Source organism: Nelumbo lutea, chromosome 8, assembly GCF_056320005.1.
Source record: "Nelumbo lutea isolate HS-2025 chromosome 8, American lotus-T2T, whole genome shotgun sequence".
NCBI classification, from domain to species: domain Eukaryota; kingdom Viridiplantae; phylum Streptophyta; class Magnoliopsida; order Proteales; family Nelumbonaceae; genus Nelumbo; species Nelumbo lutea.
The window spans coordinates 7,657,415-7,669,612 of record NC_142691.1 but is presented as its reverse complement, the minus strand read 5'-3'; the positions used below and the strand labels follow the sequence as shown (position 1 = coordinate 7,669,612).

The window sequence follows — 12,198 nt, the reverse complement described above, 5'->3', positions numbered from 1 at the left end:
AAAATGCACCATCCTAAAACCGTGCCTATAGGCCCGTTTATGAGTGTTGAAGCTTTCTTTGATTCAGGGGAAAGCCATACTTTCTGCTTTAAGAGCTCATTCCGAAGGACTTCTGCAGTGATTGAATTGCGTTGATAGAGTAGACACTTCTAAGAGGGGTTTCCGACAATAACTATTAATTTCACCAGAAAGTCAATTTTTGGACTCATGTAATGTAAGCCTATTTTTGGTTTTTCAGATTGTTTTTCAAACAGATCCAGAAACTGAATTGAATTGGACTGGTCCAAATTTGGATTGCACCTGGTCCATTTGTAAAATGAACTGGATCGGATGGGACCGAGTCCAGTCCAATTGACACCATTGGAGACCCTTCTTAAGAGCTCCGTGATGTACCTACCAGTACCATTGCTTAAAGTACAAAAATATCCGGCTTGCCACGTTATAACAGTCAATGGTAACACTTGTTCAAAGAAAAATAAAGGGAATGGAAGAAACCAAACATGAAACATGCAGTTTTAATTTATGAGACATACAAAAGAGAGAATAGATACCACGAAAGAAAGGTCAATCTAACACATCCATTATAAAAATCCCAAAACTCTCTATTTGACAGAATGATAGATAAGATCAGATAAGGTATCTCTCACTCACTTGAAAATCATCATAACCCCTTTTTATGGGCAGAATACAAAGACAGCTTAAATACGGAATAGATCATATCTACCACGCTCCAACAACCAAATACCTTTGTTTCCACGCAGAGTTCCTCATGACCTCAAATTATGCAATATTATTTCACTGCAACCATTCAAAAGGCAGGTGGATAGATGCAAACCCATAAAGAAAGCTAAAAAAATAAAAAGAAAGAATTGCTGTGAGTAATACAAGTATATAACATACCGAGGTAACTAAAGGCCCTGTTCAATAAGATAATCGCCAAGCCTCTCAACAATCATGTTACACTGGCCAGGAGTCAGTGGCTCATCATAGACACCAACGATCAAGGCCTGATTGGTCTTTTTGACAGTAATACCACCAGAGCCCTGGATTCAAAGTGCAAAAGAAGTCAACAATGGACCATTACTAGCAGGCTAGCAGTCAGGTTTGATATATTTTAATAGAGCTACACCACAACCAGAGAAGCAACAATGCAGCCAAAAATAATTAAGCTTCTGACAGTAAATTGCTTTCCCCTTTCTAAGCATACATGCACAAACACACACTGCAGTACCAATCACAGACGTCTCACGTGTTCCATTTCATAAAGCCACAAATAATATGCAATTTATCAATATTGTCTGATTCTCACCTCACCCTCAAAAGAAGATTTATAAGGCATGTGGCAGTTATAGTCACATCTTGGACTAAAACATGATGATCTAGTTAAAACATACTATGGAACCCATTTATCATAATTTTGAGATTAGTCGAGTTTGAAATTTTGAATCCATGTCAGAGACTGACACATACATGTCATATTTTCCATTTCATAAGATCAAGCCCAAAATACAATGCAATTTACCATTATTCCACTCTCCTCAACACAAGTTTTAGCAGGAAATATGGTAGTCATGATCACAAAACAGGATTGCCTAACTATTACAACATTAAACATACTGTATAACTAATGTACCTTATTTCTGAGACCTGACAAGATGGAAATATGAAGCCATACTGGACTGACATCCATACCTTTGCAACTATCTAGAAATGCACAAAAAGAATCCTGTATAACTCAATCTTCATTTCCATAAATCCACTAAATAAATTTTGTCGTTTACTGATTCTAGTCATCCATTGTACAAATTCTGAAAAAAACCGTCCAGTGACCATTCATTTGTCATTAAACCAGTCAGTCAGATTGTAGGGGTGCAACTTGGGTAGGCCTTGAATAGGCATTTGTCAAAATTTCAAGCGGACTGGCCCCCAATGCAGAGAAAGTTCTTTAAATTGGTACCTGATTTATACACCCCTATCCGATTGCACGCATCTAAAAGGAATACCGTCTTGACTACTGTCACTACTCCTGATAAAAACATCATTATAGAAACAAGATGTTATTCTTAACCAGCTCCTTTACAAATGTAAGTTTACGAGGCTGTAGATGATTAACTTCCATCCTTGAATTCGAAAATTCAATTAAATGGTTCTACAAGAGCTCTGTACAGTACTAAAGAGTTGCTAGAATTTGAAACATATTTGCAGTAGATAGAAGCTACTTGTCCATTAACACCATTTATGATGGACGACGGGGCACAGATCTAAACCCACACATTATCTTAAGACTCTTAAAGAAAGTAGCTGTCATGTCATGATCTTAAGTCCATCAAATTCTTGTATGCCATTGTACAAACTTTCTATTACCAGAAATGTTCCTTGAGATCTGATCAAAGCCTTTTTTTTTTTTTGAAAAAGGGTAAGGTAAAATTTTATTCAAATGGCCTTATTTTTGACAGTTAAAAAATGGAAAAGAAGCAAAAAAAATAGACAAAATCACACATTGTACTTGATAACAAGGACAGTATGTGGCAGTTGAACAAAGGTTTGTTTAATTGTGGCATGAAGTAGGTGGTTGGCCACCTGGAGTTAAAATCAGTGTTTTGAGCATAGGATGATCTGTAAAGCATTATAGCCCTTTTTTAGTTTGTTTGACAGTCAAAATAAATGTCTGAACTTAACTCTTGAATCACCTCGAATGCTAAAATATTCATGCCTCTAAGATACTCAGCAAAGTATGACCTTATGTTACAATTTGATGGTCCAAACTTGCAAGCTATGACGTGTGTGTGTGTTGTCACCCGAATCCATATTATCAATACAGCCTTCTGTTTGACCATCCAAAATACAAAGACACTTCAATAGAAGGTGCCAGCAAACTTGCTGGTAATGTATGGTTGGAAATTGCAAAGACGAGAGGTTGGGAGAGAGCTACCCCATTAGCCCACTTTCCCACACACACAAAAAGAAGATTTGACCAATCTAATAGATGCCCTACCATTTGAGAATTGCGGGTCCATTAGCAATAACCATTTGAGCAATGTGAAATGATGTGCCTTACAGTAATCCTTAAATATCATCTACTAGCATACAAATAAAGAAGTTGATAGGTTAAGAAAGGATGTGAAAGTATCACCTTCTTCCCTCGAATAACAGCCCCCGGTTCTCCTTGGATCACCATATACTTTGTGCCACCAAGGTGTAAGCCAGTTGGAGCAAGTGATCCAGGTTCAGAAAAGTCATTCATAATGGCAGTTATTTCCTCAGGCTTAAACTACAACAATAGTCAATAACACATAAGAGCAATGGACTATGATTCCCAAAATAAAAATAACAGAAATAAACAAGAGCAAAATCATTAATACAAAATCTTTCTTCAGGGTTAAAATACACTACAGTCTATGCAGGTTATGAGATTTGACTATGTGTTCATATCTAATTACTACTGAAAATTGTCTTAAAGCTGAATAACCCATTATTTTCTAAATCAGTAAAAATCATCGCCAGATTTTCCCCTGAAAGAAACCCAGCCACATACGAGCATATGACAAAAAAAGGAAAATTGTGGATATCAAACTTATGCTCTGATATAAAATGCTTAAACATATGGTAACTAACTGCTGATTTTATTAGGATTAGCTTGAGAATCAGTTTGGCACCAACAAAAACAACATAATAACAGTATGACTTGAAAATAATATCAAGAATAGCAACAACTATATGAACACAAAGGATCGGAGCAAGTATAGACACTTTATACTCAGTCGTAGCCATTTTCACCCACAAAGCGGGATGCCATTAACTAGTGCTAATATTAAACATGCGATGGAGATCAATCCACCTCGACGAAATAATCCAGTAAAGGAATTAAAGACATCACGATCCAAATCACAGGGGCAATACACTGGTGATAAATCTAAATCATCCTCAGTATTATTACAACTAAATTGGTTCGGCTACACATATACAGATTCGCTTGCTTTAAAATCAACCCAGAACAAGATAATGTGCACATGGGCTTGAAAACCTCGGCTTCAAACTAAAAATCCAAAAACTCAAAAAGAAGAGGTAGCTGGTGATCTTACTTTAGATCGAAACAATCATCATATCTACACGCATGTAACCAGGAAGAGGGGGAAAGGTAAAACCAAAAACCAAGGCATCTTATAGTAACACAGAAAACCCGTCATGCGTTCAATTATAATCAATGCAAATCTCCAGAGATCCTCATTAGATCCATAAATTCTAAGAAACCCGTCAATAATCAACCATAACCAAACATGCCCACCAATTAAGAAGTACAAAAATCCGAACTTTTCAATCTAATAATAAGAGAAATATGAAATAAACCTGAGGGAAGGTAGAGCTTTGAGCCCAAACACTGCCGTCTTGGCCGATGATCGCCGCGGACGCGAGGTGATTGCCCTCGATGTCACACATCAGGTGGTCATCGACGTAGGTTTGCCACGACATCTTGTTCGATCCCTGGGTTTCTTCTTCGATCTACTACTGGTTTTTGTACGGTGTGTCTGAGGCTTTGAGCTTACACAACGATGGAGGATGGACTTGTTCGCCGCGAGAGAGAAATGAGAGCGAGGGGGCAGTATAAATATGATGGAGAAGGTAGCGTAGAAACACCGAAAATGTAAAAACAGCGAATAAATAATTAATTTATGGCATTTGAGAGCATTTCCAGTCTCTTCTCTCCCTCCGAATGCGCATTAAACGCTATTTCATAAATACCCCTCAAGTCCGCCACTGAGAGAGAGATTTTATTAAAACTTCACATTTATTACAAATTATAAATTTTTATTGTTTTACTGTAATTTCAGACAAAATTTTGAAAACTTGGAAGTGCTTTTTATAAGTTTGGAAGTGCTTCTTGCATAATGAAAAAGTGTGCTGTTCAAACCTTATTAACACAATGAAAAAAAAAAAATGTTCATACCTTTGGGCACCACTCTGCCTCAAGAACAAGGTTAATTGGACATAGAGAGCCAATAAACATTGAGAATGAATCTAACGCTTTGTTTGGAAGGAGTACAAATATAAATATGTGTGGTGCAAATACAGTTTGAAAGGAGTACAAATACAAATATATAGAGTAAATCTTATATTGTATATTATTTTAGGGAAAATTCTTCATTAGTATCCTGTACTTTGGTTGTAGTGACAATTTGCTCTCTAAACTTTAAAATGCGATAATTCAGTACCTTAACTTTTAAAATGTAATAATTCAGTATCTAAACTTTCAAAATGTGACAATCCAGTACCCTGTCGTTAACCAGTCCATTAATCAACCATTAAGTGACATTTGAAAAGTAAAAAATGCGCTAAGAATGCCATCTAATTCTCTTTATCAACCATCCAAACATTGGCAATAAAATGAACAATCCTAAATTCCAGATTCTTCTAAAACAGTCATTAATTTTTTTGAACACAAGAGGCTAAGATTTGGGGATTGTTTAGTTTTTTGTCAACATTTGGATGGTTGATAAAGAGAACTATATGGCATTCGAAGGGTATTTTTGACTTTTCAAATGTCACTTAGCGGCTGATTAACAGACTGGTTAACGACAGATACTCGATTGTCACATTTTGAAAGATCGAATATTGAATTGTCGCATTTTAAAGTTTGGGGACCAAATTGTCACTCGAACCAAAGTACAGGATATTGATCGGGAATTTTCCTATTATTTTAGGCTCGGTTTGGAAGGAGTACAAATGCAAATATGTAGGTACAAATACATACAAAATATAAGGTTTTACATGCTACATATTTGTACTTGTACTCTTTCCAAACTGAGCCTAAGGCTTCATTTGAAAGTACAAATACATATTAGCACAAAACCTTTTATGTTATATTATTTTGGATGTATTTGTACAATACATGTTTGTATTTATACTTCTTCCAAACTGAATCTAAAGATCCACAACACATCTATACGGTTCCTTGTCTTACCCTCAAATTTTGAAGTAAAATGGAGCCGTTTGATAACAACTGAAGTGGCTGAATTGAATACCTTATTACTTTATTTTATAGTTAACAAGCTATTAAATATGTTATGAGATTCTTAAAGGCTGAAGCTGAAATTGAAATTGGATTGATTACTATAATTTTTGAATAATTTGATATTTAATTAATTTTTCATTATACTAAATAACAAAGCAACCACTTCAGCCGTTATAGAAAAAATGTCTGCAAACTTAAAAATCTCGTCACTTAGATCAAATAAGCCACCTTTGAAGAAATTGAAACTTTGGCTTGTCTATCTAGTAAGCTTCTCTGATGAATCCATCTAATAAATCATTTTTCCTACATGGGTGTAGATAATGTTAATTTGATTTGTTGAGTAGACTATATGGCTCAGGAATCTTCCACATGAAAATTTTCAGTGTAAAAAGTAAAAACCTTTGCCAAGATAAGCAATTATTTTGGGGGTATTTTTAATTAAAAAATTAAAACCTAAGACAACTTGCTAATTAAAACATAAAAAATATTACAACCCCATTTGTTTATTGAGGCCATTTATTTAAGTTGATTTTTAGTTAATTAATCTTATAATTAGTACTGATTCCATTTTGGGGCCCATACTTTTGAAAACAAGATAGGTGAGCAATTGCAGGCCCTAGACCAGTTTGGATCTTTGTATCCCCAAAACTATAATTCAAATTGTGGTCAGCTTTTTATTTTCCTTCTTTTTCTAGTTCACATATAACTATATGGCATAAAAGCGATACATGACTTTTTTTTAGAGAGAAAAAAAAAGAAAAATATAATAATAAAAAAGAAAGAGCCAGACATACAATGAGAGCGCCCTCATCATATAATGAGGTGTCTTCTTTTTCTTTTTTTTTTTCATTATCTATCCCACCTGTAGAGAATTTAGACCCATCATTAAATAGGTCCCACTTATGTAAAAGAAATAAAAATCAGAAAGATTAGATAAATTTAACTCCTTTTTTTGCAATTATATGTAATCTAGATTTGATTGTATTGAAGCTTGGTCTAAGGATTATAGATATGTTGCAACTTAGAAGGGTATCTCATTACTGTTATGATGAGAGTGATCTCAATATCATGACTAAAAAAAAAAAAAAAAACTAAATAACCCAAGAATAGTATATATGGGGAAAAAAAAGCACAATTACTATTTCTTTGAGGTTTAATCTATCTAATTAAGTTGCTTTATATAAGATTGTTTGGTCATTTAAACTCTCTTTTCTACAAAATTAGGTTGTATTAAAGATAAACTGTATCTAGAATCCTTCATCAGAGGGTTCGAATTCTCGGTAAATTCCAGTTTTTAAACAAAATTCATATTAATGTTATTGAATACCATTTTATTAATACACTAGATTGAATTAGAAAAAGAAAAAAAAAAAAAAGAAGAAAGAGTACTCAAAACTTTCACTGTGGACAGCAAGCAGCAAGGTACCACCATTTTTTCCTTTGCTTGAACTTTGAACTGTTTATCTGTGATGAGATCAGTCATCAGTTGGCAACTCTCTCTATAATTATTAAAGTGATAGACAAAGCCACCTACTTTTTGAAGGATCCATCAATTCAAAAACGCAACCAGCTCCCTTAAAAAAAGTCCATAAATCAAGCGGGTGGTTAAGATCCATAACAAAATGAATCACAGACTATCAAACAAAAGATGTGAACATGCGACCTATGTTTAATCCATAGAAAAAAAAGGGTGCAATCTGTGCGTTTAGTCGCCATTGTGGGGACATTCATCAGTCATCACGCCAACATACAACCACCCTCCACAGGCTAGTGGGTACCATTTGTATATTTACACCTCATTTAAAGAGGATGGGACTCCAATGCTCCATTACATTTTTCTAGACTCTTTTTTTTTGTCTCATAAAAGTTTTTAATATATAATTTTATCTTGAAAAAAGGGGTTTAAATTCTAAAATGAAGCCACATTATTTTCATATATGGCTTGTAGAAGATCTAAAGTGGATATTTGCTTTGATCCAAGCAGATGATAAAAGTTAAATCAACACTGTATATCATTCATGGTTATTCGAAATTACTATATATCAGGTATAGTTAATAATTGTTTGCATATGTGCATAATGCATGCTCTTACATTAGTATTAATAAAAGATAAAAGATGGGCCATTGTACCATAGGAATTGATGGACTGCACAGGTGGTCAATCCAGAGGATCCCTTGTATAATGAACAGCTTGATGGACTGCACCGGTAGACCTGTTCATGGGCCGGGCTCAGTTTTGACTTTTGCCAAATTTTAAATGGGCCCGGCCCATTTACAGGTCTATGCACCGGTATGACTATTCATGTCATAAATATGTATTATATTAATAAAATCATGTACAATTATATTTTAGATGTAATATATAAGCATTATTTTTAACGTTTAATTAATATTATTTCAGATTTTTTTTTATTTTTATTTATAAAAAAATACTAAAAATTGAGATTCAAGACCAAAAAAGGATTTTTTCTAGCAAAAATATATTGCAGAAAAAGATGTAAAATGCATAGGTTTCAAAAGTTTGCACAAAATTATGACATCTAAAAATTTGCACCTTCACTTTTTTGTTACAGCAATTTGCACATACATTTATGACGCAGGGGTTAGAGTGGATCTTGATGAAGTCAATGGTTTTCGGACAAAATTGAAGTTTGAAGTAAACAAAACCTAAGATTGAAACCTGATGACAGTTCGAATGATTCGACAATCCAGGTCTGCGGGTTGATAACATTGGGTCGAAGTATGATGAGTGATTCATGAAAGCTTTCTCCTTGACCCAATGGTTTCCTAGGACGTAAAATACAAGAAATGCACTTTTTCGGCTTGTCTTTATCTTGTAGACCTGCATTTACATATTTATGTTTATGGACATGAAAATTATATGAAAAAATCAGTTTTTCCTGAAAAAATTAATAGTAGGGAAAATTTATGAAATGGAAAAAATATGGTATGAAAAGAGTTTTGACAAATCAAAATCCATGCATAAATTTTGATAAATAACACTTGATTCGCTATCAATTTTATGATTCCAGTTGATTGGTTTTTGGATATTGGCAAATCCATGTTTTCAATTGTATTTATACATGAAGATATGGTAGACATGAAAATAAAAGATGATGACCCCTAAGACTCCAAATAACTGTTACCGTCCTCAGACAGTTATTATCTGCAACATCTCCATTGCCAATTCATAGGGAGGGAGGACGCAAAAATGGAAAAGAATTACATAAAAAATGTGGGGAAAAAAGTAAAAAACAGAGACAAGGGAGGGACTCTTGTGTCTTGATATGGAGACCTAGAGGCCCTGTTCAATGAGGTAATCCCCCAACCTCTCAACAACCATGTTGCACTGTCCTGGTGTCACAGGCTCCTCATAGACACCAAAAATTAGAGCTTGATTGGTCTTCTTTATGGTGATGCCACCAGATCCCTGTAAATTAAATACACGAGTATTAAACAGGAGTTCATGAATCTCTCTTGACAACGGTTTAATTAAGAGCATTTACAAGTGCCCTCTGTATCAAAATTTAGACTGTGTGAAAGATTTAAAGGTAGTCAGTGTCAAAGAAGGAAGAAAGTAAACATCAAATCACCTTCTTCCCACGGATGACAGCTCCTTGCTCTCCTTGGATTACCATGTACTTTGTGCCCCCAAGAAATAAGCCAGTTGGGGCAAGGTAGCCTGGTTCAGCAAAATCTTTCATAATGCTATTTATCTCCTCGGTCTCAAACTGAAAATATGCAACAAAAAGAACACCCATTTCTGCATTGTTAGGAATTTCTGCATGAAATAACGATGACATCTTGCGAGAAGAATAACCCCATTGAAATTTAAAATGAAAAAAAAAAAAAAAAAAGCCCGCTAGACTGGTCTGCTACTCAAGAAAATGATGCACATTTACTTGATTGATAATCAAACATACAGCAACAGAATTGAAACAGAGAACAATCATCACGTTTCAATTGCTTCTCTATAAGTGGTAGGTAACCTTGTAACCAATCGGAGTTGGATTAGATTGTATAGAAATGACAATGACATAGAAGAAGAAATGGGAATTCGCATGACAGAGAGAGAATAAACCTTAGGGAATGAACTGCTCTGGGCCCATACGCTACCATCGTGACCGATGATGGCTGCAGCGGTAAGGTGATTGCCCTCAATGTCGCACATGAGGTGGTCATCGACGTAAGTTTGCCACGACATTTTTCTCTCGTCTTATCGTTCTCCTTCTCTCCTGGATTTTGTGTTTTCTTCTGCGTAACGAGCTTTGCTCTGTTCTTCCCTTCTATTCTATTCTTCTCTTCCTGTTGGATTCGAATAAGCAGAAGGAAATAAATAATGGCTTTCTTTTTTTCTCGCTGCAACTGATTTAGAAATGTTGACTTGATCAAATTTGGCATGAAATATGGATCGCAGGTATATATACGGCCCCAAGAAAGTGCTGATACCACGCAGATATGACCTCACTATTATTATTATTATTAGGAGTGCAACGCGGGCTCAACGGATCAATTCAGCTCGAATTTTTATACGGATTGAACTTGGATTTTTGTCCTCGCATTGGGCTGTGATTGGAAAGATCGGATTTGACCTCGGATGGTTCAGGCTTGGGTCTTAGGCCCAAATCTTGGGATTGGTCTTCGGTTGGCCCTAAATGACCATATTTATTTTATAGGGGAGTGATTATAGGTTTTCTAATAAAAAGGAAACATAATTGGTTGCGAGTAATCGGTGTTTTATTTATTTTTTATTTAAGATTTATTTTCTTAAATAAAAAAACCCACAAAATTCTAAGAAGCGTAAAAGGGTAAGATAGAGTAGGCTGACGTGGATTCTAAGATATTATTATATTTTAAATTATAATAATAGATTTTAACATGTAAGATAACAAGGTATCCCATATTGGGATGGTAACAGGCGGGCTCAAAGAGGGTCTTATAAATTCTACATCTTCTCCATCATGGTTTTTAAAAATGAACCGGTCAGGGGTTCGGTTACTAGTTCAAACGGTCTGGCCATTCGATTCGAATAGCTGGTCCGTTTTGACAAATAAAATTAAATAACAGTCAAAACTGTTCGAATGATTAATCGGTAGGTTTAACGGTTTGTTGACCAAAATCAATGGTTTTTGGGGAAATGGAACCGGTCAGGTGACTGATTCCTAGTTTTTCCAATCCGACCATTCAGTCCGGTCCGATTTTGAAAATCATGCTCTCCACCTCCTCAAACCTTCCAACCCATATATTCCTCGCAACCACAACAATTTGGATTTTCAAAGATCAAACCTCTTGTGTATATGAAATTACAAAACCCTTCTTACATTTGAGGGAGTTCACATATGCGCCCCACAACGTCTCACAGCACATCCCCTCTATGTATTACAAACATCTCCTGAAGATAGTATCAGAAATGATTGTATCATCATTAGGAGATGTTTCCAATACACGGTGGGGATGTCCTGTGGGGCGTTGTGGGGCGCAAATCTGAACTCCATTTGAGAATGGGGCAGGTTCGGTTTAAAACCTGCATCGGTTTTCTATCTATCATTTCATGTTATATATAAGCAACAAACAAGCAAAAAAATACAAATAAATATAAAATATTCCAATTATTTGATTTAAATATCTAAAAATCATATAAATTATCAATTATCCTTTGCATAAGATTCAAAGTATTATTAAATTTTAATACATAATGGGTAACTTCATATGTCTTACAACAATGAAATCAACATACAAACTAGCAATATTCAATATGTAATGCTTAATACCTGTATGGGTTGTAGAATCCCAAAATCCACTTAAAAAAAAATTGTCATTCCTAAACTCCCACATTCATTCAATTTTTTTTCTTTGGTAAGACATTCATTTCAAATTCATGTTAGTTATTTCAAGTACCACACCTTTTTTTCTAAGCCAAAGTATCATGCCTTTTTTCTACCATAGGAATTGACACTATAATACTAGAAAAGTTTGTCACTAATGCATTCGTATCTTAAAAGTGATAACCAATCAGGTCGTATTTATCATTTTTTTTTTGGGGGGGAGGGGGCGGAGTGTTGATCGGTCAAATTAATCTTTTTAAAATTGGACCGAACCAAACAGTCAGATTTCAAAAACCAGTAACTGATCTCCTAACCAGTTCCGTTTTACCCCAAAATCGCTATTTGGCCAAAAAGCCATTGGTT

The 12,198-nt window shown here is 34.9% G+C and overlaps 2 protein-coding genes across 2 annotated transcripts; both read right to left on the bottom strand.

The window, feature by feature from the left end:
• Window positions 1-487: 487 nt before the first annotated feature.
• LOC148842485 (profilin-1) lies at window positions 488-4,574 on the bottom strand. Its single transcript, XM_088957127.1, has 4 exons — window positions 4,348-4,574; window positions 3,134-3,271; window positions 901-1,043; window positions 488-798 (listed from the first exon to the last, which is right to left on the bottom strand). Exons 1-3 carry the CDS (start codon window positions 4,468-4,470, stop codon window positions 909-911), a joined length of 396 nt encoding a protein of 131 aa, XP_088813253.1. The 5' UTR covers window positions 4,471-4,574; the 3' UTR covers window positions 488-798; window positions 901-908.
• Window positions 4,575-8,969: 4,395 nt separating this feature from the next.
• On the bottom strand, window positions 8,970-10,400 carry LOC148842484 (profilin-like). The gene is made up of 3 exons (XM_088958042.1): window positions 10,092-10,400; window positions 9,604-9,741; window positions 8,970-9,440 (listed from the first exon to the last, which is right to left on the bottom strand). Exons 1-3 carry the CDS (start codon window positions 10,212-10,214, stop codon window positions 9,306-9,308), a joined length of 396 nt encoding a protein of 131 aa, XP_088814168.1. The 5' UTR covers window positions 10,215-10,400; the 3' UTR covers window positions 8,970-9,305.
• Between the last annotated feature and the right edge of the window lie 1,798 nt (window positions 10,401-12,198).

Bases quoted from the DNA above. Each gene is read 5' to 3' on its own strand.
- LOC148842484 (XM_088958042.1), bottom strand. From the start codon at position 10,214: ATGTCGTGGCAAACTTACGTCGATGACCACCTCATGTGCGACATTGAG. The intron at 9,742-10,091 runs GTTTATTCTCTC...GCATATTTTCAG, and splicing joins AGAGCAGTTCATTCCCTAAG to TTTGAGACCGAGGAGATAAA. The intron at 9,441-9,603 runs GTGATTTGATGT...TTTAATTTACAG, and splicing joins CTGTCATCCGTGGGAAGAAG to GGATCTGGTGGCATCACCAT.
- LOC148842485 (XM_088957127.1), bottom strand. From the start codon at position 4,470: ATGTCGTGGCAAACCTACGTCGATGACCACCTGATGTGTGACATCGAG. The intron at 3,272-4,347 runs GTTTATTTCATA...CTATTGTTGTAG, and splicing joins AAAGCTCTACCTTCCCTCAG to TTTAAGCCTGAGGAAATAAC. The intron at 1,044-3,133 runs GTGATACTTTCA...CTTTGAATCCAG, and splicing joins CTGTTATTCGAGGGAAGAAG to GGCTCTGGTGGTATTACTGT.